The sequence below is a fragment of the Lepisosteus oculatus genome, chromosome 19 (genome assembly GCF_040954835.1).
Source record: "Lepisosteus oculatus isolate fLepOcu1 chromosome 19, fLepOcu1.hap2, whole genome shotgun sequence".
Taxonomy (NCBI): Eukaryota; Metazoa; Chordata; class Actinopteri; order Semionotiformes; family Lepisosteidae; genus Lepisosteus; species Lepisosteus oculatus.
The window spans coordinates 6,823,797-6,851,265 of NC_090714.1; the positions used below are offsets into that span (position 1 = coordinate 6,823,797).

General features: G+C 40.7%; 2 protein-coding genes and 1 long non-coding RNA gene across 6 annotated transcripts in view; 2 read left to right on the forward strand and 1 right to left on the reverse strand.

Annotated features, from left to right (window-relative positions):
- Nucleotides 1–26: 26 nt before the first annotated feature.
- On the reverse strand, nucleotides 27–23,527 carry cluap1 (clusterin associated protein 1). 3 transcript variants are annotated; one of them, XM_015360044.2, is made up of 13 exons: nucleotides 23,388–23,527; nucleotides 22,367–22,473; nucleotides 22,099–22,210; nucleotides 21,264–21,348; nucleotides 18,168–18,347; nucleotides 12,907–13,002; nucleotides 11,463–11,546; nucleotides 9,609–9,742; nucleotides 9,078–9,219; nucleotides 8,551–8,623; nucleotides 6,355–6,465; nucleotides 5,488–5,543; nucleotides 27–1,550 (listed from the first exon to the last, which is right to left on the reverse strand). In XM_015360044.2, exons 2-13 carry the CDS (start codon nucleotides 22,386–22,388, stop codon nucleotides 1,371–1,373), a joined length of 1,275 nt encoding a protein of 424 aa, XP_015215530.2. In that variant the 5' UTR covers nucleotides 22,389–22,473; nucleotides 23,388–23,527; the 3' UTR covers nucleotides 27–1,370. The 3 variants fall into 3 exon arrangements, with proteins under 3 accessions (XP_015215530.2, XP_015215531.2, XP_006637118.2); XM_015360045.2 differs by lacking the exon at nucleotides 23,388–23,527 and adding an exon at nucleotides 23,004–23,094 and having other exon boundaries at nucleotides 8,551–8,620; XM_006637055.3 differs by lacking the exon at nucleotides 23,388–23,527 and adding an exon at nucleotides 23,004–23,094.
- LOC107078984 (uncharacterized) lies at nucleotides 14,065–17,609 on the forward strand. Its single transcript, XR_001479956.2, has 3 exons — nucleotides 14,065–14,199; nucleotides 15,435–15,503; nucleotides 17,275–17,609. It is a non-coding gene; the product is annotated as an uncharacterized lncRNA (long non-coding RNA).
- Nucleotides 23,528–26,401: 2,874 nt separating the features above from the next.
- The window catches only part of LOC102688670 (glucagon receptor-like), a 29,499-nt gene continuing 28,431 nt past the window's right edge, over nucleotides 26,402–27,469 (forward strand). Inside the window, exon 1 of one of the 2 annotated variants that reach the window (XM_069180791.1) lies at nucleotides 26,402–26,639. The gene's annotated coding sequence lies outside the window, so the exon portion shown is untranslated. The remainder of the gene's footprint in view (nucleotides 26,640–27,469) is intronic. The other variant, XM_069180790.1, reaches the window with a different exon arrangement.

The following is a 27,469-nucleotide window of genomic DNA, read 5'->3' on the forward strand; positions in this document are numbered from 1 at the left end:
TTCATCAAAAACATAAGCAGAGGAAATTGCACTGTAAAAAAATGTATCTTTATTTTAATGACAAATAAAAAAAGAAAAAAATCCCTTTACACAGAGCCTGACAATTCAGTTCTCCAGTGTCCCCAGGGAGCTGTGGAGAAGCGATTAGGCCCCGATTTTTAACATGCTCTCAGTAGCAGTTCACACCGAAATAAACTTCTCAGACCATGGAAAAAGTTAAATGTGGGTCAACTTTTAATTGGTCCAAGTCGCTTTTTAAAATAACGGGGAAGAGAATGGAAACTGCACCAGCTAGTAAGAATAACTAAAAAGCTGCTCAGTACAAGCAGCCGTAGATACAAAAAGCAGACAAGCTTTGCTTATGGAAATAATATTCAGCTCAAACTCATGTAAAAACTCTTACTCCTCACCAATCGTAGGCAAGCATTGTTGCTCAACAACTCCTGTTGTTGAAATACTAATTCTTTCAAGCTCTGGAACAATGGATTCAATGTTCTATAGTGTTTCTGAGCAAAGAGCCTTGCTTTTCTTAGTTTTCCATAGCTGTTTGTTCAACTTTTACACCTATAAAGGTGCCTAGAATCATGTTTCTCTATTATGTGACTGATGGAATTCTATGATGATTCTGACCTTTTATTATTCACTGTCCTGCTTTTCTATAACGTACTGTTTAATGTATTAATTATATACACCTCTCACCTTAAAAACGATATTGCATTTTACAGGGAATGGATTGTGGTGGTAGATGTAACTTCAAAAAAGCTTGAATCAATTAGGTTTATTGTGTGATGGCAAAAAGAACAAAGCCCTAACAAATATAGGCACGTACCCGAAAGGAACACATTTGTCATAAGATATGGCCTCCTGACCTTTAGTGCACACACAACCAATATGTCTATTTAGAATGATATACACATTCAATAAAAAAGAGACAACAGCAGAGTGCCAATCACTACACATAACACATAGTGTTGTCTAATGTTTGCTTGTCCACTGGATGGACAGTCATGTGAATGTCTCATGACACATTTGGTACTTTTCAGCAAAACTGAAATGCCAGATGAAAATTTACATTTTTAAAATCCCCCCCCCCAGAATGCAGATTTTGTAAACGTGACCAAGTGAAATGACATCATTAAGTTATCATGATATGCAAGTAAAATAATTTAGAGTATTAATAGTAGTTAATCTAAATGTTATGTTCTCCACGAGTTGCCTGTTCAATTGTAATGTGTATCCATTTCAGGTGAATAGGGATGAAGGAGACCTGTAAAGCTTACAGACTACCTATCTCCGGGATCATGGTTGGTCAACTTTTGCTTGAGAAAGTTCCTGAAGTGGGGGCAAGGTATCGAGGTGCACTCCAAGGCTCAGAAATCGTTGTCGCTCTCTTCCAGCAGCTCCGCCCTGCGGGCCCCACGAGGCGGGTGTGAGGGTTTGGGTGGGGGGGCCGCTAAGCTGTCATTATCGTCATCGAGGTCCTCGTTCTCTTCCTCCTCCTCCTCCTCCTCGTCGTCATCCACATCGATCTCGCTGTCTTCAGAGTCATCCTGGCAAGCCATCAAGAAAGCACGGATCAGACCAGCAGCACTGAGGTACAGCACGGACCATCCTTTACAGACTACACAAAGATTTCCACACTACCCAGCCTTATTGTGGTAGGAGGTGCACCGGGAACTTTCAAAAAGCAGCTTGATGTGGATTCAGAGACCAATAACCCACGGTCACATAATCAGAGATGTAACCGTATGCTAAAATGTCCATTACAAAAGTATTTTTAAAAGCAGCATCTTTATAAATTGAAACAGGTTCTGTCTTAATGTCTGTGTCAAACAGGTTTTGCAAGGAGTTTTATGAATCCAAAACCTTTGTTGTAATTACTATTGACCAGATGGTGGCACTGTGCTATCGCAGTTCGCTAAATATACAGTAAGAAACATGAAGTAGCAGGGACACAGGGTAAATTGTGCTTTCACAATAACACACAAAGTTTACACTTCATACTTTGCAATAAGGCCTGGACCAGCAATGCAGGCGTGACAAGGGTATGTGAAGCCTAAAGCTCCTGAGAGATCACAGGTCTGACACTGAAAAAATCATTTCATCACATCTTCCAAAGAAAGTCTCGTCTGTGAACACTGTTACGGAGTACTGCATCTAATGTTAATACAGTGGAGAAAATTCTATTATTTAGGATTTAGATCAAGGGCATTCAACCTTTACTTGCTGAAAAAGCCCTTCTCAGGAAATCCTGCTCAACTAAGCCCCATGATTGAAAATCCCTTGTGGAATCTATCCTATTTCTTCCACTGTATCAGAAATGGTAGCATCCAGTCCTTCAATAGCATTCCTGTGTATGCAGCATTGTTTTACGGTTTGCTGCAGAACTTGATTATTACAGAGTGCAAATAGAGGGGGGGGGGGGGGGGGGGGGTTTAATTGTGGCAAAAGGGTGCATCTTAATTTTTTCATAATAGGAGAAACTATTTCTGCTCTTTGTAAGCAAACCTGTTTCAAGATGTAAATGTATGCATTGTATTGATAACACAATGAAAACAACGGCACGAATACTGTCAATCTTGGTGAGGCAACAGGAGAAAAGCAGCAATCCAGTGTGGTGTGAAATGTGTCCTTCCCCAGGGATTTTCATTCAGCTTTAGCTTTTGTTCCTATAATAACTTCCAGTCCACTATTTGGTTTAATAGTACTTGCAAGCTTAATTTGCAATAATGTAAAAATAAAACCTACATAATTAAATTTAGAGTATGTGGAGCAAGCATGTATTAATTAGATTGCTTTATACTGCTGTGAAAATAATTTGAAACAAAACTACCACTGCAAGAAGACTAAAATATAGAGAGTACAAATTTAAGCCTACTGATATACCCCAGAGGCTAATTATTCTAAAAAACATGGTCATTAGTGTATAGGACTATTCTCTAGCTTGAAAAAGATTTCCCATTTGCAGAGCACTGGGGAGAAATCTCCAGTGTGTGCTGATACTGGTCTGATTTCCAGATGACTACCTTTTCAAAAAAACACTGCATGAAGGAGACCTTCTCCTTTATGTAGAGCAAGGGGGAGCTCTTTTTGCAGGTAACAGGAAGGGCACAGTCTCACCGTCTCTCCCTAGTAGCACTATCTAACTGCCCCTGTGTTTGATTCCAGCTTGGGTATCTTTGTGTAGTTTGAATGTTCACACCCCCTTGCTCACAGAGCTTTTTCCAGCCGAGCTGGTTTCCTCCAACTTTCCAAAGCTGTGTGGCTTGACTGGCAATGGAATTGTCCCTTTCCCTGGGGAGTTGTTCCCACTACAGGCAATACAGAACTACTGTACATGGGCATGACATGAAATGTACAAAATTAAGGGGCTACTCTCATTCATGCCCTTTCTGTTGTTCTGTGTCAGCAATCTGTTATTCCCCAGTCAGTTCCAGACCGATAGACAATATAATAACACAGGTACAGACTGGTCTATAGACAATACAATCACACAGGTATAGACAGACAGATTGCCATACACAGCAATCTACAACTGGACAAGCTACGCACTCGCCACATACTGATGTCTAAAAACAGACTACTCTAAAGAAGGTTTACATGTTATTTTTCTCTAATGTGCTTTCAAATTATGCATCAGTCTTTCTGAGGAGAAAAGGCAGATGTGAAAGCTCTCTCACTGTAGCCTTTTGTCATCACAGACATGGGAACATCATACAGCCTTGTGCTGCTGGCATGAGCTACATTTTTCCAAGATTCAGAAAAAATCAAGTCTGAAAACATGACTTGCTTGTTAAATTTTAATATTTATAATTTCAAATGTTTTCTTGTTCTAGGGGGAAAAATGCTAACCTTACAATGTAAAAGCTGTTTCATGAAAAAAAACTGGTTACATAAAGTATTTTTTCCTGCATAAGATTTACAAATGCACTTAAGAAGAAAGATCTGAGAACTTTGCAATTTTTGCTCCTTGAATTTTAAATATGTTGAGTCTTCGCCTTCGGTTAGGATCATTACTAATGAAGACTGTACATAGACTGTATAACAAAAACAGTGAAGAGGTACAGTAAATCTTGAAACTGGAGTGAAAGTCACATTAAAGAAGGGGGACACATTTTTAAGATCAGTTAAGTTGGAATTGTGCTAACCAGAATCCCTGAAGCCAGTAGATGCACTATTCCTTGTAGAGGACAGGTAACGTATCTCCACTACAACTGGAGAAGACTTCAGTAATCAGAACAAACTGAAGCCCTTTAGAAGCTCGGACCTGTAGCTGAAAACCAACCTTTCTTTTTTTCCGTGTGGAAGTGTGTGGAATGACACTGACTGCAGCCAGTTTGTGCTTTTAAATCCGAGGTGCAGAAAGAGAGGAAAAAAGGTTGAGTGCAAAAGGAAGGAACAGGAGAGATGAGGATGACAGGAGTTGATCGTAAGAATGGAACAGATCTGGTGCATAACCAGGCTTTTGTTTTCTTTTCATACGTTTGTGAAGAGTGATATCACCTGTTAGAAATATCAGCTTACCCCTTTGAAGCATTGACACATTCTTGCCTTCAGACGAAACAGGTGAATTTCCCAATTAACCTTGTTAATGCTAGAGGCGTGCTTCTGGAGTGCTTCTTTGTACCAGTTTCAATAGGTCCAAGTTATTTTTTTTTACTTGAACGGCAAGAATACATGTATTTTTGTCTGGCTGAGGCATTCAAAAAAGGATTTACATGATAAATATCCACTTGTTTCTAAGACAAATACCTAAACTGATTTCTTTAGCAGGAAAACCTGACTTACAGTATGGAAAGGGAATTTGAGGTCATTATCATAGCTGATAGGCATACAGCATGCATTGCCTCAAACCTCTCTCGGAAAATGCTGATTATCTAAGCCCGTAGAAATCCCTGCTTCTTCAAAGATAACATACTTAATTCAGGGTCCTAAGGTTAAGTACTCTAGTATGGTAGAAAAGCAAAATCTCAAATTCTTTTTAGTCTCTGCAGTTATGCTAAAGGACAGTATTCTAAATGTTTTTACCACTGTGGCTCAGTGGAGATCTGTACAGGACATTTTTTTAAAAAATCTGGAATTACAGCTCTTTTCTATTTCATATCTGCTTCATTTGGAACTGAAACACTGGTAATGAACTTGGCCGGCCTCTTCTACCCCTGCACACTAGATGAGGAAAACGAGGGCATGTGTATGAGCTCCTCTGACACGCCCATCTAGTTAGGGAGCTTCACAGCGCTTCACAGAGGAGTGTGTAATGGTTGGAGGAACAGAGGACCTCTCGCTGACGTCCCAGCAAGCTCCCATGATAAATATCCAGGCAGGTACCCAGCCTGCCACAGTGGTTCTCAGCCAAACGCAGGCTGCTGGCTTGGGAACTCCTAGTTACAGCCGGCTGATCGCAGCTCAGGACTCAAATTAGTTACACCTGGTGTACAGGGCTGAACATGTTTTCTGAGGGATCAAATTAGTTATGGTCACTCTCACCTCGTCTTCGCTGTCTCCTCCTTGCATCGTCCCCAGGATCCGAGCTCCAGCTCTGCCTGTGGGGTTTACAACCAGCACTATTAGTATTAGTAAGAGGTGCTTCTAAAGCCGACAGCACATTTTAACAGCCCTCTCCTCTTTCCTTTTACATTTCTTTGTCAAGGTAACTGCAATGGAGTTTGAAAGTCACGTTTTGCTAGGATGACGACGGTTGTTTTATGAATGCATTTTCTTTTTCCACTGAATGAAATTGTGCCCTTTCTGAAGCATGACTCACTCTCTAATTGCAATGCAGGAGGAGAAAAGTACTAGCTATAGAAAAAATAACCCCCCTTCCAGACACTTAATCCAGCAAAAATAGAAAATAACAGGATTTTAAGAGATTATTAACAATCAGCTTAAGTCATAATACTTTGATATGAATTAGTCCCCCATCAGCAAAAACTGTAGAAAGCACCATGTCACACTAAGAATGATAAAAATGATAAAAATAGGAATGAGAACAGCAATTATGGAGCAAAATACAACATTTAAATAACTGTTTGAAAAACCCTTTTTACTGATCGTTTAGGTCATACTACTGTACTATGTTAACTTATTGAAATAACAATACTGCTGCAAAAGGAACAAACATTCTGTGTTTGCTTTTTAAATAAAAATCTTTCAGTTCTAACTTAATATGTTTCTTATCTTAAGTTCCTTTGTGCTCAGTGGCTCTTTCAATGGGGATGTTTTGGATGTAAAAGTGAAATATAGGGATTTTCAATTAGGAATTGTGAACATTTGCCTTGAGAGAGCCTGTTCTTGCAGGATCAGTGGAGTAGAAGAAAATATTCATGCTGACAGTGGAAATGGCAGACTTGGTACCTGGAATGGGTATGTCTCTGGTCAGACGGGGCTTGGGGGGTCTGCGGTCCTCTATGTCGCTGTCTGATCCATCATCCTCTGGAATCTCAATGTCCGAGTCTTCATCTTTGCCTGGGTTGTAACACAGAAAAGAGGTACTTACTGTAAGAACATAAGAAGAATAAGATTACAAAAGAGAAGTGGTCATTTTTTCCAATACCCCATACTTCGTTTTCAGTGCACGAGTATGTACCAGGTATCCATTTTTGTTGTTTGACCTTTGAGATTCAGACATGCAGAGTCTAGTCTAAGCAGTGTCTGAACAGGGTATTAATAGGCGTCCTGAGAAGGTAAACAGGATGAAGTTTTAGTCTTGTACATTACTGGCATTTTTTGATTTGCCAACTGCTGATGTCCCAGTAGGAAATGCTTGGACTGTTTTAACATACAGGTTGTTCTTAAGGGCATTTATTGTTAATCACAGGATGCCAATGGCATTTTACTCTGATGGAATACGTGCACACATGCACTTAGCAGACAAATACCTGTAGAAAAAGCCTCACAAGCCATTTCACCTCAGAATGTTTTGCAGTGGAACATCAGGCAGTGTCTGTTGACAGGTGCTAGAGAATTTCTGTCCATTAGACGGAATAAAGGGAAGACCTAGAGATCTGAACACAATGGCCTCCCAGGTCATAAAGAAAATTAATGTCACAGAATGCTCAACATACAGTTGCTTTAGTCGCCGCAACAGCATTATTTTCCTGTCACTACCGTTAATTGCCATGTCATTTTCACAGTAGCTTTCGCCAATTTCAATGATAGGCTTCACCTAAATCCTGCTTATTAAAGTATGGCATTTTCATTAACGGTCAGAATAGAGGAACGTCACACACTCCGTTTAGTGTTAACAGGACGAAGGGTTTGCAAAGCCTATCTGATTTCAACAGTTTTCATCCATTATTAAATGCTGTAACAGCTACCTATAACTGCAGTATATGCTGTATGTTTTTTATCTGCACACTGCACATTTTCAATCCACATTATCTTATTGAAAGCAGTGAGTCATTCATTGATAAACAGGTCAGGGATAAGCAGGAAAGTTATGTTGTTTTCCCCTCTGCTAATTCACTGGGGATTTGAAAAAACGGGATATATTTATCCCAGAGGCTTTTACAAGCATGTTTATTCTCAAACATAGGTAGAAGCAGCTCTTACCACTCAAATATTTGCCATTGCCTTTTCTACACATACTGTATAATGTTCATAACCCTAGCAATTTTTATACTGACAGTACAACTGGTAATATGTAAATGAGACAAAATCAATATGTGAACGCTCCCTGAAAGCTTAAGGATATCAGGAACTCAGGTTGCATATATCATTTTTTATTATACTGTATATCCTTCTCATCTAGAATGACCAATTACCTCTTTATACCTTGGCTCACAGCAGTGAAACCTGAGCTACACCTGGGTGAATGAGGAAGGGCATTCTCCTCTGACATGCCTACTCATCAAGCCCTTTGACATACTGTACTTTAGGCTCCACAGTGACCTACAGGAGAGATCGCTCTAATTGGATGAGTGGCACATGCCTCAAATACATCTCCACAAACCTGCAGGTGTCCAGGAATCTAGTTTGAGGGCTAACAGAGAGCCCTGGCTGACTAATCCTAACCCTGCCCCCTGTGGTGTAGTTCCTATTGTGTGCCAGTCCTTGGATTTCAGTCATAGCTGACTAGGAAGATGGCTAGAGTCCATTCTGTCGAGTCTGCTGAGTCAGCCTCAGAGCTAGCATTCAGAGTGATTCAGTCTTTGTAGGGCTACAGCTAACCCACTTAATCCTTTTTCTGCTTTATGCACTTCTTAGAAGCTACAAAAAAATTAGGACTTCCTGTCATTTAAAGGCAGCGTAAGTTTTACTAACATTACCATTTATTTAGTACTTTCTTAGATTGGAATAACTTAAAATTGTTTAAAGCTTTTATTTTCCTTGTGACCTTTTCTCTACAGAACCCGTGTCATGTTTCAGCTTCACAAGCCACAGTCTGACTGAGTACAGGCCCCAGTGAAATAGCTGTTAGTGACAGGAGCTCTTCTGGGAAACAGCAAGGAAGAGAAAATACCATTTTGGTAGCTTCAGGGTCACTATCGAAATGACAGTTTGTGAGAAGGGTGTGAGGGGTGTTTATGTACTATCCTGAGAGTGTCCTACCTCCGCTTTTCATCAGCCTCTTCTCCTCCTCCCTCAGCTTGTTCTGCATCAGCCTCAGTGTATTTTCAGTCTCCTTCAAAAACAGAGGGATGCATCTGAAATTTTTGTATCTGACTGACAGATCACTATGTGCCAATATGGAAAAGTCTTTTGAAATATGTTGGATCCCACTACCCTGACAAAGGACTGAACATATCTGGAAAGCTTAGATGTCTTCAAATGTTCCTGTTGCCATGAGTCTACAAAGACGCAGAAGACATGGGAGTGGGAGCAAAATAAATCACAATAGTTAATACTGCAGCACATCAGTGCTTGCTACAGAAAAGCATAAGCCCAGTCCTTAGATGGTTCTTCCTTGGTACCTTAGACTGACGTTTCTTCACCAATTTGCTTCATTCATTTCACAAGCATCCTTGTGCCATTCTATCTTCCTCTCAGCACTCCTCCAACCTAGATTAACAGAGCCAACGTGTGCAAAGGTGCCCTTCTGGATTTGTCCTCCCAGGAGCTTTCCATCTCAACCTCACCTCAAACCTCTCCTGCTCCAGCCTATGGTAATCTTCCAGCTGCTGCTCCAGGAAGCTCAGGTTGCGGAACTTCTCCACGTAGACCTCATACTGTTTCTGGAGGTCTTCTTCGATCTTCTCATACTCGTCCATGAAGGCTGGCCTGAGGGGGGTTGGAGGGGAAATTGGATATACACTAGCCTAGAGAGTATTGTTAAAAGATCTGAAAGCTAATGTACGAACTGTGCTCATGATGCGGGAAAAAGATCTCTCTTTACCTGCTTTCTCGTTGCTAGGCTGTGTTAGCTAAAGAAATCTGTTGTGCAACAGACATCTTTCTTTAATAACTAATACAGAAATGGAAACGAATGAATCCATTTCAGATCATGATTATATCATGTCTAACCGGAATATGGGATGATTACAAGAGGCCACCAATGCAACTGGTATCTGTTCCTGTGGTACAGGTCTCTCACAGTATGCTGGTATGAGCTTCAGCCCTGCTCCCAACATGTGCTAGTGCATCTATCAGCGTGAGTGACAGGCTCTCACCGTACACTCTGGAGAGTCTGCAGCCGCTTCTGATTCCTCTCCAGCTCCTGCTTCTTCTTCTCTATCTTGGCCTCCAGGCTGACCTCATCTGAGGCCACATTGTTCAGCATGTCTTTGGTCTTCTGGACTTGGTGCTGACACGGGACCATTAACAAGCAGGACAAGGAGTCAGAAAAGAAACACCCAGGATCAAAAGGCAGGAAAACAGCGGCTTATTAAATCACCCCTCCCGCTGACGCCGATCGATTCTCTCTGTGCAGCATGGATATCGATTTTGCACTCTGATTAAATCAAACGTTGGTCTACCTACCAATAACAAATTCAAGAGCCCTGGGGCAACCTTGTTGTGAAAGGCACTATATAAAAATAAATTGAATTGAATTGAAATTCAGGTCTCAGTGCTTGTAAAGGAATTCCATTCTACTCTGTGGACACCCCTGTGATTACTTAATACAAGCTGTTTGTTCTCTCTGGAAATTCAAAACAATTTTTAAGGTTGATCTTTCTTTATTTGCTTCTATGAGGTAAATACAATCACTTTTGCATAAAATCATATTCAAAGTCTATTCTGCTCAATCCTAATTCAAGCCGCAGTTCCATCTGCCTGACATGTTGCTGCTGTGATCTCTATTTGTTGAGTAACTCCCTGTTCTTTTGCTACTTTGATACTAATTCCTATGTGAAAGACTTCAAGGTTTTGACACATACTAATTCCTGACAGTATTTGAGTCTGCGTCAGCTATACCCATAGCTGTATGATAAAAAAGAACAGCACACAAGCTTCTCTTCTGTTATGCTGTTCTAAAACACTTATATGTTTGCCATTTGTTGAACACTGCTTTGTTCTATCAAGGACACATTTTAAAGTTACAGGCCCCCTAGGTTCTACAAAGACACCAGTACTGAGATTGAAAGCAGAGACATTATGTTGCAAATTAAACTGCCCCCTCTGATTCAGTAAATGGATTGTATTAAGATAAAACCTGTGTGTGTGCCAAAATATAAATGGCCTACCCACCAAGGACAGTTTGAAAGGAACTACAGTGAAGGAGAGGACTATAATAAGATGCAACATTATTTTAAAACAACTACCTTTCAAGTTCACTGATTGATCCCCAGTTTGTGTCAAAAAACTTAATTCTTTTAGGGGTCTAAGATCATCCTGTTTCTTTCTCCAACCCAAGCAGGTTATTGACTATTTCTAATAATGTTCCAAGTTAGACACACAGAAGTCTTCTTAAGGTCTTTTACAACGGATTACTCAAACACATCTCCTTTGTTAAAGGTACAGTATTCTACATTTATTACATGCATATTTTTTGCATTAAATTCTTGCACTGTAATTTAATTAGACAAATTAGCCGCGTCGGTGGTGATTAGATCTAATCTAATTTGATTAGACCACCTACGCGGCTAAGAACTAAACAAAAAAGGAAATTCTAGGCTCTCCAGGAACTGCACTCAACACCCCCGATCTCGAGACGGAATCACTTATCCATTCCTCTCTTCATTAATCTTCTGTGTCTGCAAAATAATCCCCACAGCACAAGACACCTTACTCTCAAACGCCAAGAAGCACTAAAACAATTAGTCTGATAGTGAAATGCAGGTTGTGTATGTCTTTGCGTGCTTAAAAATGCAACGCATTAAACTGTATTTTTGGAAATGCTCCTTCATAGAACACTGCTTTGTTTTTGAGAGGTGATAGATCTGTCCTTGCAGAAAGCCTGCAGATCTCTCACTGGGATGCCACTGGGTATCCCAGTCTCCTAGCGTCGTGTCTCTCTGGGGTGCGGAGAGCGTTCACAGCCAGCGGGAGAGAAGGACAGCTCGCTGGAAGAGCTCGGCACTCACCAGGACCTCCCGGACTGCGGCTTGCAGGGTCTTTTCCGTCTCGTTTATTTCCAGGGGTCTCGCGATGGCGGCAGTCCGCATTTCCTGCAGGAAGGTAGGAAGAGGCATTACAGACGTTACAGACATGGACTCCAGGTCCAGTCAGGACTCAGCCCTTCAATGGCAATCTCTTCACATGACTTTAAACAGTAAGAAGTTCAAATTAAAATTGAAATTCAATTATTTAAATAACTACAATTATTTAAAACAGTACTAAAATCCCAGAAAGTGTCAAATATGTGTGGTTACTTGTAATATTGACCCATGTACTATATATAGTGCAGGCCATATGTATTTGGAGAGTGACACAATGTTTGTTGTTTTGGCTCTGAACCCCAGCACACTGGATTTGAAATAAAACAATGACTATGATGTTAAAGTGCAGAATGTCAGCTTTATTTCGAGGGTATTTGCGTCTATATAAGGTGAACCATATATACTGTATATACTGTATCTGTCAATAAGCCTCAAGCTAAGGTTAGGGTTAGCTTTCTTCTTGAATTAAACATCCTTTAACATTATTTTAAAAAAAATTTCCATGTCTCTAAAGGGGGATTTAGGGCTAATTTAGTCCTGTATTTGCTTTATTTTATATACTCACAATATCGATACAGTTAGTATTCTATCCTTCAATGACAATTCTTTCAAATAGCATTAAAATCTGAATTTCAAATTAAGCCTAAAATGCAACTGTAAGATGCTCAATTAAATTACTTAAATTACACTACTATAAAACTTTAAAACACTACTGGCCCCAAATAAGGTCATGTATTTATGGTAACTGTAACACTTACCCATGTGCAAAGTTTACTACTTACTGTAATATGAATTAATTAGACATCCTTTAACATGGTTTCTATGTCTTTAAAGAGGGATTTCATGATAATTTACTCTTATCATTATTTTACAGATGTATATTACAGGTACAGTTAGTATTCTACATGTGCTAGATGGGATGATTGACCTCTTCTCATTTGTAACTGTACTCTTAAGTTCAATTACAGGCATACAGATGCCAAAGTATTTTTTATGAAATAATATATTCGCAACTAACTTATCACAGCAATGTCATTTGTATGGCACAGCACAAAAAAGATTTTTGTGCATTGGTATTGGTCCCACTTCTTGCATAAATTAACCCATAGAGCACAAGGTAATGTGGCTTTTAGAATCATTAACTGGACAAAGGAAGCCTGCTCTGATTTCGGTGCAGGCTTCGATGCAGCCCCTTTTTAAAACTTATTGTTGGCTCAGATTTCCAAGGCTCTGCTGGACACGGAAAAAGTCAACTACTTAATGTCACTGAAGCGGTTGCAACGTCAAACATAAAGGAGCTGCAAATGCTTTCAGAACATATTCCTGGGGTCAGGCGCCAGCCCCTCCCCAGCACCTCCTTCCCACTCACCCTCAGTTCTGTTTCCTTCCCCAGCAGGTCATACAGCGACGCTCCTTTAGATGTGATCTCTGACGCCAGCTGTCTCGCGGCTTTTAAATCTGCAATCTAACAATTATTATTATTATTAATAAAAACAACAAGGCCAGTACAAAAATTCACAATTGAAGAGAGATGATAACCATTGCTCTCCTGTATTATTGCTAGCACTCCTCGTGGCCAGCTTCTTTTATAGGATCTCACACCACGATATTGTTTCTGTACTTGCTCGCTCTAGTACTTACAATAAACAAGTGCCAGTAAAACATCAAGCCGCTTGAGAGACGGCGCAGGCAAATTAGCTAGATGGTCATTAGATTTTCTACATTTCCCCACCGACTGCAATTTTTTCTTTCCCCTATAAACTGGAAAACATGCATCGAATTCTTAAGCCACAGCCGTGCGCACTGCAGCTTCAGCCTTCATTTCCTGGGGGGCTGTAAAAAACTCAGCTGAAGCGATATATTTTTGAGGGGGTCAAGTTCTCGCAGAGGCCAGGGATTTCTAACGAGATAAATTCTGGCACGAGCGCTCATCTTTGATGAGAAGTAACAAGACAACGACAGAACCCACAGCCGGCTTCCTCCGGCTTTATCCCGTTTCTCTTCTGCTTGGCTGAGGAATGTGGGTGTCTCGCAGAGGCAAGAACAGAAGGGTCGACTGAAATCCTTGCGGTGCTCCGAATCCCTTGGGAACACAAGACGTTAATGCTGACGTGACGCCTCTCTTATTAGATGGGGGAGACTGGAAATCAGAGCTGGAGGACAATTTTCTCCTCATGGCTCCTCCGCCTTCCTGCTAATTCCACACCTGCAGTGGCTAGAAAACCCACCGCTGGGATTTTCTCTAAAAAGAGGAGCCGGTGATGACGGGCAGAAAAATGTTTCTCGATAATATAAAATCTGAAAAACTGTGACGGAAAACCTTTGCAAAAATCCAGCAGGAAGCTCACGTTTTTAAAAAGCTACTAAACAGGCTCCAATCTTCTATTCTGGAATGCATATCTGAACATTTCCATTGTTACGGGCACTGGAGTATTATGTCATAAAAGCATTTGCTGCTGAGTGCACTCAGCTGTCAATCTGTGCATGGTATTTATTGGAATTCGGTCATCTGCCACTTGTAATTTCATTTAGTCTGTTAAAACTGAGAAAAACCTACCACACTAGAATGCCAGGGCTATTACATTAACACAGAACACAGTTATGCCACAAATCCATCATCTTCAGAATGACAAAAAAGTACTGCATAAAAGAAGTTTTCAAGGTATTCTAAACGTCTTTTGGTATTGGGAGTTTCCCCCAAAAAAATCCCACAAATGGAAATTTAAAAACAAGACTCCTTGAGATTATTCACACTATTTTTTTAACCTGTGTGACACTTGCAAAGCTACTATTGACGTAAAATAATTGTTATTAATAATTTGCTCTTTTATTGTCAAATAGATGTATTATCTCTCGTGGTTTCCGAAGTATTGGTTTATTTGAAAACTTTTAAAATTCATTAAAAACAAAAACACCTTTGAATGGTTAATGAGAGTGTACAGCTATTCTTTTTGCAACAACCTGTTATTTAGACCATTTTCTGCATTCTTCCCGGAGTAAATGTTTGTATGGTCCAAGAAATAAAAGATAAATACTGTATGAGCTGCCATGCTGACATTTTTAACTGAATCTAAAATGAACTAAAAAGAAGCCACACAGCAAAGGTTCTTAGTGCTTAGTGTGGCCTTCTTTCTCACCAGTAATAAACTGAATGTTAACCTACAGCAAAGGGAATGGACCTGTGGAGTTTTATATGAGAAATGAAGCCCCATACACAGTGAAAACTAAATTTTGTTGATCTGGAGTGAAGTCTGAAGCTACTGCTGTCTTTACATTTTTTCCTGCAAAGGGAGCTTCTCGTATACTAACCAAAAACACTGGTTTTAGACAGTTATATTTTGCCTCTTTTACTTACGATTATTATTCTTTCTACGATTACTTTCTTAGTTTACTGAATAAACAGCTACTGTGCCTTTTCACCCTTCCCATCGAATTTAGCAATTCAAAAACCCAGAGAAAATAAGAAGACCTTCTACTCTTCATATCAATACAATAGCAAATACAACAACCTTATCTATAATGTCACAGCAGCTCAGCAGCAACAGGTAGCCTGCAGTTTTGACAAACTACTCTCCATTGACAAAACACACATAGTAATTGCTGCAGTTGTCTTCTTACCCTGAGGAGAAGGTTCAGGAAAAAAGGTAGACCAGCAGGAGTTCAGACTGTAGCTAAGCAAAGTTTATCTCTCTTGTCCTTATCTTCCGAGTCTGAAAGCCAATTTCCATTCCTCTGAGAGGGAGGACAGTACTGTTTATCTTCTTGCAACACATTTTTAAATCTACTATTGAGCCCTGTTTCAACAATGTGCCACTGGGAGCTTTTATCTATTCGGGATTTTTAATTGAGATTTTTTTAATAGAATTATTCCAATATCTTTTGTCTTTTTCACTGCAGGCTTAAGACCTGTATCCTGAAAACTAGTCCCACTGGTGGAAACGCTGCACAGTACCAAGAGCACCTGAGGTCACAGGCTTTTCCCTCTTATTATAAACTCTTTATTGTGACACAGTACCCCAGTGGCCCTTCAGCTGGACAACAGACAAATGCAGGACAGATCATTTTATCCTGTGCTTGGATTTATAACTGCTCCTGTATACCTACTGAAGGTAGCAGGGTTTTATGTGTGCGCAAAACTACAGTCTTAAAATAATTATCTTTTTAAAGAATCGTATTTGTAAAAAAAATATCTAATATGCTAGTTATTATTCTTTAAAGGCTGAGACAATCGATCAGTCCTTTGATGTGTAATATAATCAGGCCACCACTGATAGTTGGGCCAGTCTATATGTAGTATACCAGGCTTTACCAGCCAACTTCTCTAATGGCTCCATGCCTTTTGCTGAGATCTACAATCAAATTGTAATGGACGTTTAGCCCTCCTTTCTAAACAAAAGCCAGGAAGTGTATTACCTGGGTTGGCCATGGAGCCACTCGGTCACAATCTTCTGTGACGGTGCACAACCTCAGGAGCCACTGTGCTTCAGCTCACTTTACTTTCCCTTTCCCACACAGCAGCAGCACAGGGCTCATGTCATAGTATTCTGCGTATGATCATGCATATTATTAGAGTTTGAGCAAAACAGTGGTCTCGGTGACACTGCTTCCTCTTCTAAAGGAGCTTCATGTATGCTGCTATGGTTTGTTATTTATTTATAATGGATCTGGGGCTACTTTCCTCTCCCATTGTCCTTCCTTTTATTAAATTCCAGTTATTGTAAGTAACACATGAGATAACCAATAGAAAGCTGTTCACACCTCAAAATAAACTCATCAGTTAGGATCTGCTATTCCCTTTTTTTTTTTTCAAAATGAGGATAGGGACATTCCAGGATTTTCATAACAAAAATAACATATGACTGCGAATCCCCTCCCTCACAGAGGGTCAGAGTCACTGCGTGGCACAGCTACACCTCTTATCCCCTTTAATCAAAGGGCTGTAACAAATTATGAAATAGCCAAGCAGCAATGGAAACAATGATTTTTACTGAAACAGATGTTCTATTACTATAATATTCTGTATGTGCTACTATTCAACACCTTTATCTTTTAATGAAGTCATTCTTAAAAGATATATAATATCTCACAAATTGGAATGCTATTTTTGCTTATACTTTAATAACAATATATCATGAGGGTGGGAGATCTTTCACAAGCTAAATATTGATAGAAAAAACAAAATTATTTTACAAGGATGTTTGCCTTATAATGATAAATTATTTAGGATGTTTTACTGTTAGGACTATGTTCTGAGCAGAGAAATGTGCACCTGTCTCACTGTAAACTGGAGCGGACACATTGAAGCCTATTAAAAGCTTGACAGACTGTCAAGTCCACTAGGCGACAAGACATCTCTTCACTTACGCCAGTCATAAAGTAACATCAGGTACATAAAATAATAGGTCTTCAGTATTATTGTGCACCATTATGGCCTGGCCAGGACTGTGAATTGTTTGTGTCTAAAAAACATCTCTCTCTTGGTCCTTTGATTTATTTTTTTTTACTTACTGCACCTTTAAGAAGTAAACAGGACTCTCTCTTTAAAATACCTGAGCTAGAGCATTATGGGTAGAGCTTACTTCCTGGAAGGACGCACAGCTGTTTTAAATCTCTGCAGCGGGAAACTATTAAGAAGAAAGTTCAAGAAATCAGTTGTTGATGAGCTTTTTTTTTTATGTGTGTGTGGTGTGCAGCATTATTTTCTGTTAATCCAAGTTTTTCTCTTTGTTTGGCTTAGGTAGCAAAGAGATGAAACATTCTTAAAACATTGCTGTTCCCTGAAAAAAAAGCTGTCCTCTACTATTTGATTACTCTAGAAAACTGGAAGAAAATGAACTAAGGACTGAGCTGACTCAACAACAGTTTCAACAACAGGAGTTTGGACTTTGTTTCTACAAATCTTGGTGGCTACATGTTTTGTGAGCTCTTTCTCCCTGTTATACAGTATGTATCACCCTGTGGAAGATGGCACTCTTGAGTTTCTGTTTTGTTGCTGGATTCATTTGTCACTTTTTTCCTGCCCTTCTGTTCTTTTATCCTCTGTCTAGTAGTGTACGTAGCAATAAAGGCTATATGTGCAATTGTTAAGAATTCAGATTCCTAACTTTTGTGTTTTTTTTTAATTGCTAGGCAGGGACCTAACTATTTTTGAGGATAGGCCAAAAGTTTTAAAACTGTTACAAGAGAGATACCTGGCTGGGTATAAGGAATTACTGTTTTGTGGTAAGACAAGAACTAACCTACTCACTTCTGTGCTTAGGGAAACAGATTTCATTAAGAGTGGGTTAAGTTCACATCCCAAAAATTCTTTAAAATCAATCAATCAATCACATCAGAAATCGTGCTCAGAACAAAACCTCTCCCTACTGCTTTTTAGCTATGGCACATGGCCGAGTGTTCACAAGTGTATAATTGAAAAAAAAAAATCACCAATGGAAGTCACATACTCGTGCACTTTAATAAAGATCTCATAGCCTAGTGGCGAAACTTTTTTCTAACACTGTTTCAGATCTTCAGGACCTTCATGATTCTTCGTGAGCCTTACAGAAAGATTCTAATTCCCCAAATTGTGCTGTTTGCCAGCTAATGCCGAATGAAATAAGTTTCCTCATGCGCCCCATCCCCCCTCACCTTGGATCCCAGGTCAAACTTGAACTTGCTGCTGTCTTCTTCCGGCTGATCTCCGGACGCCATTCCTTTGGTCTTCATGGCACTGTACAGCACAGAGGTGATCTTCAGCATCTCTTTGACCGCATACCCATCCGCCTGGTACAATCTCTTCGTGTTGAGTTTGACGTGAGCCTTCGAAGCCTGTGATAAAACCAGATTAAGATCAGTGGCTCTTCTTAGTGGTTTCAGACGGTTCAGATTACTGCTAGGGGTATGTGCGTTTTAATCACTTGACATTAAAAAACTTCTTTCCCCTAAATGAAGCTGTATCACAGAACACCTGTACCTCATTTTAGGTATGAAATTCATTCCCAGAAACCGTTTTGTACAGAAAAAAATTGTAAAAAGAAAAAACTATTTCTTATGGGGGAAAATTACAATCCATTCCGGACCCCAGAAATTACACCCCCGCTTTTACTTTCTTCACTAGGTGGGGCTACACACTGGTGGTGGTGGTGGAGGGGAGTTCCCATTACCTGTAAAGCGCTTTGAGTGGAGTGTCCAGAAAAGCGCTATATAAGTGTAAGCAATTATTATTATAAAAAAATTACAAAAGAAATGATAATAACTAAGATTTATATTGTAGTTTGTGTTTTTAGTAATAGAAAACACTGCTTAACTAGATCGACATCATTAATCATATCTACGTACAGTACTGTAATGTTCAGTAAGCACATGAATCTTTAAGGTCTAAACTACAAATATTCTTACACGAAAAGTAAGAGCACACACAATAGCGAGCAACGCACGAAGCAAGATGGTGTGAACGTCTCTCCTGCCACTCCGTAGGCTCAGTGCTTGCTCTCACCCACACTAGTTAGTGGAACGTGATATGAACACTCAATATGAATCAAGTCTTATCATCGTATGACGCCTTCCTCTTCACTCTCTACATAGGGCGGAGGTTTCGAAATGTTTCTTCATATTGCTTCTGTGTAGTTTCGGAGTTGGCTTTCGTTATTTGAAATGTGGGAAAGAATTCACATACTTCGTAGTATTGAATTTTCAAAAACGGAACATTCATTAAAAGAGGTACAGCTGTACTACCCTACCAAAATATCAGTGATACAAAATATTCAGTGTTGCATTCGAAAGCAGTAGGACAGACCACACATCCCATGATTGCTGTCAAGCAGAAGCAGATTAGATCTTTTTCTCAGTATGTTGTTCAACGGGAAGGAAGGCTGACTTACTGTAAGTGACTTCACAGAGACATGACTGATCAGGCTGGCCAGGTGTCACTAATACAAAGCTAGGAGCGGACTTAGCTACTAGTATGGGAGGCTGCCTTTAAGGGCTTACAGCAAGTGACTGGAAAATTACAGAAAAACGAATTTTTGAAGAATGTCTTTTGTTTGCAAACTGCATTAAGCTTTTAGGTCTGCAGCACCAAATTGTTAGGGCTGTTCAATAGAAATGATGGGGATGTGTAAGAGTTATTTTTGTCCATTCGAGCACTAAAGATATTCATTGTGATCTTGAATAGATTCTGAGCACCAGGGACTATTATGCAGAGCAAAAGTAGGCAGTGCTTTAAACAGAAAAAATATACTATTTTATTTGAAACCACTCATCTTTCACATTGGTTTCTTGCTGTATCCTATCCTCTGAGGTCTGTTTCCCATGCTTTGAATTTGGCTTTGCTCCTCAGACATTAGGAGATTATGCTTGTGGTATGTCACTGCAGCTCCTTTTGAAAACAAGTTAAGGTAATTGTATTTGCTTGGCAGGTCTACTGCTATTAATTCCTATACATCACAAGTTGTCAAGCACAGAGCATCCTTTTTAACCTTTGTACATTCTTGCCATCTAAGAAGCCACAGCTGTTTTAGTCTACCTCCCTTGACTGTACACGCTTTTAATCTCAGGTTTTTGCACTGTAATCACATAGTAAGGATTTACGTGCTCATATACAACAGATGTCTCAGTCTTCCTGCAGCAACGTGACAGCTGTCTGTGGCCCTGGACTGTGTATAAGGCATGGTTTCAAGCCTTGTTGCCTTGGCAGTGTTCCACTCTAGCAGGGTCTCTCTCACTCTATTAGGGAGGTGATTACAGTATAAAAACGCATGGCTTTAATTTGATGAAACCTGACAGATTGCAACTATGGCCATGAATGATGTTCCGTCCATTGTGACTGGTCAGCCTGCACTCTCCTAGGTGTTCAGCTCGAGAGTCTAATGCTGTGGACCTGAAGCCAGAGAACACAGCTCCCTGGTCTAGAAGGAAAGATCAGAGACTGAAAACCTCAGTGAGAGATGTCAGACTGTGGACTTGGGTTTCACCATGGAACCTTATCTTTCACATACAGAGACAGTGGGGTGATAATACCAGTCTGTTAGAACAGACAAATGGCATCAACGTTATTTATAACATAATTTGTGAAGATGCGAGAGGCGAGGTTACGGTGGTATGGACATATCATGAGGAGGGACGTTGAGGAAGTAACAAAGAGGGTAATGGAATTTGAGGTGGAAGGTAACAGGGGAAGAGGCAGGCCTAGAAAGAGATGGATGGATTGTGTGAGAAAAGATATGGAGGTATGTGAAGTGAGTGAGGAAGATGTGCTCGACAGAGACAAGTGGAGAAGAGCAACCAAAGCAGCTGACCCCAGGACAGTCTGGGACTAAGGCTGTGAAAAAGAAGAAGAAGAAGATTTGTGTGTACTTTTGTTATGTTTACTAAGAGTAAATTAATTAAAGTATTTATTCTAGCATAAACTGCTGTCCCCTAGTTTACAAAAATAAATAATTCATAAGGATTAAGGAATGTTCCTGGAAACACAGCCTAAAACTAATTTTTGAATCTCCAAACCTTCTCTAAGTAATGATTCATTTGCTTAAGTTGCTGCCATACACTAGAATACTTTTAGAAGCGTTGTCAGATTCACAGCACAGATAATAGCAAGATAATGAGTTAAGCAGAAAAGTAAATTTGATGATGCACAGAAAGCAAAATCTGAAAGGGAAAGCACAAGCAGATGTTTAACTAAGGTTTTAGTTACAGTCAGTGCACTTAAAGGCAACTTGAAGAGAACCAACACAGGTTTAGACTTACCATGAACTGAGCAACAGCTTTGATGAAGAAAACCCGGTCTGTCTCTGTATCCACATCAGTGGGAATATCCATGTGTGGCTCGTATCTACAGGTGTGAAATATGCAGAAAAACACTTAAAGGGCAGGAAAGGAGACTATGGACAGGGATTGAATTAGGCAATCTTATGGCAAATTTCCCATTGGCCTTTACCAATCATGGCCTCCTAATAATCCCCATCTATGAATTGGCTTCATTACTCTGCTCTCCTCCCCACTGATAGCTGGTGTGTGGGGAGTGTACTGGCACACTATGGCTGCCGTCGCATCATCCAGATGGGGCTGCACATTGGTGGTGGTGGAGGGGAGTCCCCATTACCTGTAAAATGCTTTGAATGGTGTCCAGAAAAGCGCTATAAAAGTGTAAGCAATTATTATTATTTCAGGTGGGGAGCTGTGTCAGCATGCGTAGGCTGCAAAGGAACAAGTAATAGGTTTATTCCATGCTGAAAAAAAGAAGAAAGAGAACACAACGTTTCGGCCGTGGAGCCTTCATCGGGTGTCAAAAAGGCTCCCGAAGAAGACACCCGAAGAAGGCTCCACGGCCGAAACGTTGTGTTCTCTTTCTTCTTTTTTTCAGCATGGAATAAACCTATTACTTGTTCCTTTGCATTATTATTATTATTATTATTATTAAATTCCTGGTGTTTTTAAGGAGCTGAAGCAATTAGAAGCTGAAGTAATCATTGCACATTATTGCACAAGTACAACAGAAAAGTATTCTAGGTTTAATATGGCTCTCGGATTGCTGTTCGTCTGCCATTCTGATTGACAGTAAAAACAGTGCAGAGGCACAAACCTCTTCACCAGCCAGATTAAGATCTCTGCCACCAGGGTGAAATTGGGGGTCCTGAAGTTTTCCATTGAAATGAGACGAGTGTACCCCAAAGCCCGCATCATCTCTGTGAAATCTGTTAAAACAAAGAAATGGTTCTTCATAACAAATCCTCGGACCCGTTAGCTATAAGACAACAAATGCGTCAAATGGGCCAGCGTTTGATGGGGATAGGGGTTTACTTGAAGAAATCAAGAAATCTGGTCACGTAGAATTTCTGCTCAGCACTTACTTCTCAGGTCTCTGAAAGACATGGTGTCCGGTTGTGTGGAGACAGCGGTCTTTTCTCTTCCAAGTACTTATTTCGCAGGCTGATCCGGACTGACTTTCCCGGGAGCCCTTTGAATTGAAAAGAGGGACAAGACTTCAACCTCCCTTCAGACTGTTGGGTGTTACAGAAAATAAGGAGTCCGTAACCGCAAGAAATTGAATCCATTCCCATGTTCTTAGACGTATTTACCCATAGCAAAAATCAAAAGGCTGACATTTTAATCATTTGGATTTGTATTGATCTCGTCTCGCTCGCAGTCTTGCGTAATCTTAACTCGAGTCCCATTTTAGAATAACCCACGTAGGAGACCGATAAAGCAAACCATTAATAATGTCTTAAAGTCAGTTTCGAAGGCAAAATCAAAAGTACATTTGTTCTTAGAAAAATACCAAAGTCGCCTCAGAGGGCCAGACTGTGCCGCATACTGTATATCTTAGTGCCTTAAATGTTCTAATTTTCCCTATTTTTATATATTACATGCTACTTTTAAACGGTCTAGTCTGTGCCTAGCTTGTATACTTCAACAGACGGGTTTCTCTTCGGCATCCTTCAGGAAGAAAGACGCTAATTAATTAATAGTAACGTTACCTATACTTACAATTTATCATAACTGGCCTGCGAGCTTCTCTACCGCTTATCCCGTCTCTATGGAATCCAAAACAAACCTGCGCTACGGAAGCTTGGAGAAGACAAACCTCATAACGAGTCCCTAATAGCACACAACCATGCACACAGTATTCATAAGAGCACAATAAGAAGACGGGGAACATTTTAGAGCAGTGTACAGTGCCAATGAAGCCCACGGGAGCCCAGGCTGCTGTCCTTCCTCCCACTCCCCCAACAGCTTATACTTGTATAATGAAATCGCACTGTAAGCTCGGTTTTGCTGTGCTAATAACTATACAGTCACTCTCTGTGCTTTTTCTAGTTTTGATCTCAGTGTACTTTCCTACATTTACATTCTATTTTTAACTTGCCTTACCCTTTTATTCTGGCTTGACTGAAGCCTGAAGAAGTGGACCCAGTCCTCAGCAGTCCATCCTCCAATTTAGTGCGCCGGTCCGTTTTCCCAAGCGGACAAGCTCTTCACCGCTGCCGCTGTAACTGGGTCAGTTTGAAACAACCGTCGAGCCAACTTGTCTATATAACTTCTGCCTGGGAGAGACTGTGCACAAGAGGGCGTTTCTTTCTTTCGAGTCTGGGTTTCTTTGTGTGAAGCTCTTGTCAGGATTAACAGTGGGCAGCCAGCATCACAGCGATGCCGGGATATGTAAGCAATTGGACTAGAACAGTCTGAATCCCAGATCACTTGAGTTTATAGTTATTACAGAGCGGATGCCAAGATGGATACAGCCTTAAACAGTTTCGATAGGTCTTATTTCAAATTAATAATTAATTCCGCAAAATGGTAGCTAATACAGACAGTAAATACTGAGTTAGTCACTACTTAATTACTGGGAGACAACGTTACAGTATATTACATCCTAGTATAAATGTTTTCATATCATAACTTTTATTACGCAGTTATGTCTAGCTTTTATTTGTTTAGTTTTCTGTTTAATTTGTGGATACCTATGTCTTTGGATGATTGTTTTTTTTTGTAATTGTTTTAGCTCCGTGCCGACCATAGCCGCAGGCGAACTATGGGACTACCTGGGGGCCCGTGGCCACAAGGGGGCCTCATTGTGCACCACAACCTTTTTAATCGGCACTTTCAAATGTGAGCGAAAAATTCCAGGCGCTCTTTCTGTTGCTGCTGTGCTAGTCTAGGGCTGTTAAAGTTTGTTAGTTATAAAATTACCTTATAATATTATTAGTTATGAATAAAAGAGTAGAAGTTTATTTTGCTGTCAATGTGTAGTAAATGGCTCATCTTCGCTGTAAAATGGCAATATCATTGCGGTTTCGGCCGCTGTTACACCAAATGTCGGGTCATTTTATTTGCCAAACCGCTTTATACCACACGGTGTCGCGGCAAGCCGGAGCCTACTCGGCAAGCAACGAGCGCAAGGCAGGGTACACCCTGGACAGGACGTCAGTCCATCTCGGGGCCAGTGCAAGCCTATCACACATGGGGACAATTTGGAGGCCACGGTAAAGGTCGGGGGGAGAAATTTGCCCCGGACACCGAGATAACTCCCTACTCTTCTCGAGAAATGCCCAGGGATCTTTAATGACCACTGAGAGTCAGGACCTCGGTTTAACGTCTCATCCGAAAGACGGTTTACACCAAATGGTGTTCGTTTAATTGGGTAGTGGTAAATGTTGTGATGATCAATTTTTATTAATCTTCCGTTACATCTAAGAAGATGTGATGAGATATTCCAAGTGACCTTTCACTTGGGTTGCAAACTGTCCATTTGCCAAATGGTTTAAAATTAAAATCACGTAGTTCCAACTGGGAAACGCACATCATCTTGCAAAAGCAGGTACAGTACCTATCAAAACAGAGGTGCGCCGAATCAAGTCAGTCATGTAAACGAATAATGCATTTGGATTGGAGTCCGTCAGATTCAAGTAACCAGCGGACGGTGGACAATCTACATTTTCTAGCTAGACACCCAGACTGCTTGAGGTGTTTTACTAAAAGTTCACAGATTCACTCTTCATTTGTAAAATGCGTGCCTCTTGTTCTAGTTTACAAGTTCTTAGAAGATGGTTGATAAAAGATTTCTAGTTATATAGTTCATGTATTTGTTTTAAATGGTAAAATAAGTTTGTAAGTTTGTCGTGGGGCGGTTAATAGTAGTGTTTGCGCAAATTGTGATCTCGGGGGGTGGGGGAGCTTTCCAAGATCTTAGGGCCTCTCAAGAGCTAGGGCAAGCCCTGCTTGAGACGATGCCTCGTTGGAGGCGCTATATAAAACAGATTAACTTGCAAACTCGCTTCCGTCATTTTTGTTTTTCTGCACAAGAACAGAACTCGTACACTGAAACAAAAGGAAAAACTTTAAAAGATTTGCAACGCCTTAGGACCAGTGAGATTCAGCTGTAGATCGTGCCTGTGACCTTTCTTAACTTGGGCAACAGAACAGTTCCAACCAATATACACCGCTTCGGTTTGGCGTGGGCAAGGGTATTTTATTTTTGCCTTCTCAGCGGGGGGTCAGCTCTGTGTCAGACTGTCTACGTCAAACAATCTTGATATCACCTCTGCAGGTCTGTGGTGAAGTGCAGAAGGGCCCTTTCCCGGATCTGTCTCTGTTAATTAGATAATTAGAAGCAGGAGCCGAGCTCCACGGTTCAGGAGCGCGGGGGGGCTCCGATTTAACCAAAACAATTTTCGCTACCCTGCCCGAGAGACGAAGACAAATACTGATTTCGCAGTGAGTTTACCTGTTACTTCGCTACTAAAATTAAACTCGACGTTTCTGGCAATTCTTCTGACGTGTTTCTCCCTAACGACACGGCCAAGCAAAATAAAATTACTATCCCGGGACGCAAATGGACTAAAAGAGATGTCAGGATACTATATATATATTTTTAAATCCTGCTAGTACTCCTGCTAGTAATCCCTGCTACTGGCAGTTTGCTGTACATTATGATAACAAAGATACTTGGCATGTTTGCTACCAGTAACGGAACCTACCCCTTCATTCTGTGGAGAACTGTCACAAATTCAGCAGCAGAAAATGTGAATTACGTGGCATGGCCAGACAGTTTTGTATTCTTTACCAAAGCACGACATACTGTAATAGCATTTCATTGCACAAATTTATCAAGTTATTTCCGAAGTTTCGCTTGTTATTCTTGTTTTCCCTCAAAATTAACGGGCAACCTGGGGTTATCTCTGCTCTGGAAAACCCGAATGGCACGCATGCAGTCAGTCCTAAGAAAAACGCATTTAACCGCAATGCAGGTATTGACTAGTTTATCTTAGACAACCCTGCTTCCAATAAAGTTGATCAAACTGCGATAGGGCGAATCTTAATGAGGTTTATGGTTATGTAATGCGCCCGGAAATAATAATAATTATTATTAATAATGATGAGGATGATCCAACACATTCGCGTTGCTCGGCGTTCAGCTCTCCGGTCCCGCCGGCTCTAGCCCGCCCTCTGGTGGAGACGACCGGCCGCCGCGGCGGCAGGCAGGTGCGCGCCCTCCTCCAGCTGAGCAGTTGCAGAAGTTCGCAGGAACCGCAAGGACCGGCGATCAGCAGCTAGAGCCGCCGGTAACCCCCCTGCAGCCGGAACAAACGGGCTGGGAGCCCTCTGTCTGCGGGCCGTTCGTTGGTGAGTATTTTTCTTTCTGGGTCCAAAAAGACTTCGTGTCCTTGTTGCTCTAATGCAGGGAATCACTGTATCTAAGGACTAGTCATTCACGTTGATAACAGGGGATGTGTCCGAATCACGGCGATGAGCCGCCAGCTACAGGTTCGGCCCAATTTCGCGAGCTCGAATGCTTCTCTGTTGCTGGTTCGGTTTAGCTTTCTGCTTTAAGAGCGCTGGGGCGCGTATCAAATAGTTCTCAAATTTAAGATGTTTTTTTCTTTTTAGGAGCAACACCGGGCATTAAAACTCAAATCGTTTCTTACATAGTTCGTTTTCTATATATGGGAAGACTGTGTGAATGCTACAACCCTGCGCTGCCTATCAATAAACAAAGACTGAATTCTACAGTGCAAAAACGAGCCAGACAATACAAAGTATTCCCGTTCTCCAACTTCTGGATTTTTTCTATTGTATTTCTCTTTCGGTAAGGATGTCGGTACCGAACCTATGTTACCGAAAGAGTGTTGATAATACCGGCTACGAATTTCGGTTTCAGAAAGAGTTTCGGTACCGAACCCGTGTTTCCGAAAGAGTGTCTATAACACTGGTACCGACTTTGAGCATCAGAAAGTGTGTCGGTACGGAATCTGTGTTTCAGAAACTGTCGGAAATGTTTATTCCGCGTCGCGTAGAGAAACGTAGCATTCGTTCTCCCCAACCTTAAATGAGTTAATTGAATAGGTTATTGATTTAATTAGTCTAATTACGACGTTCTAAGGGTTTTTTAATTGACCCATTTGGGATGTTGTGACAAGGGTACGCAATCTCGTTAATCCCACACCCGTGCGCTC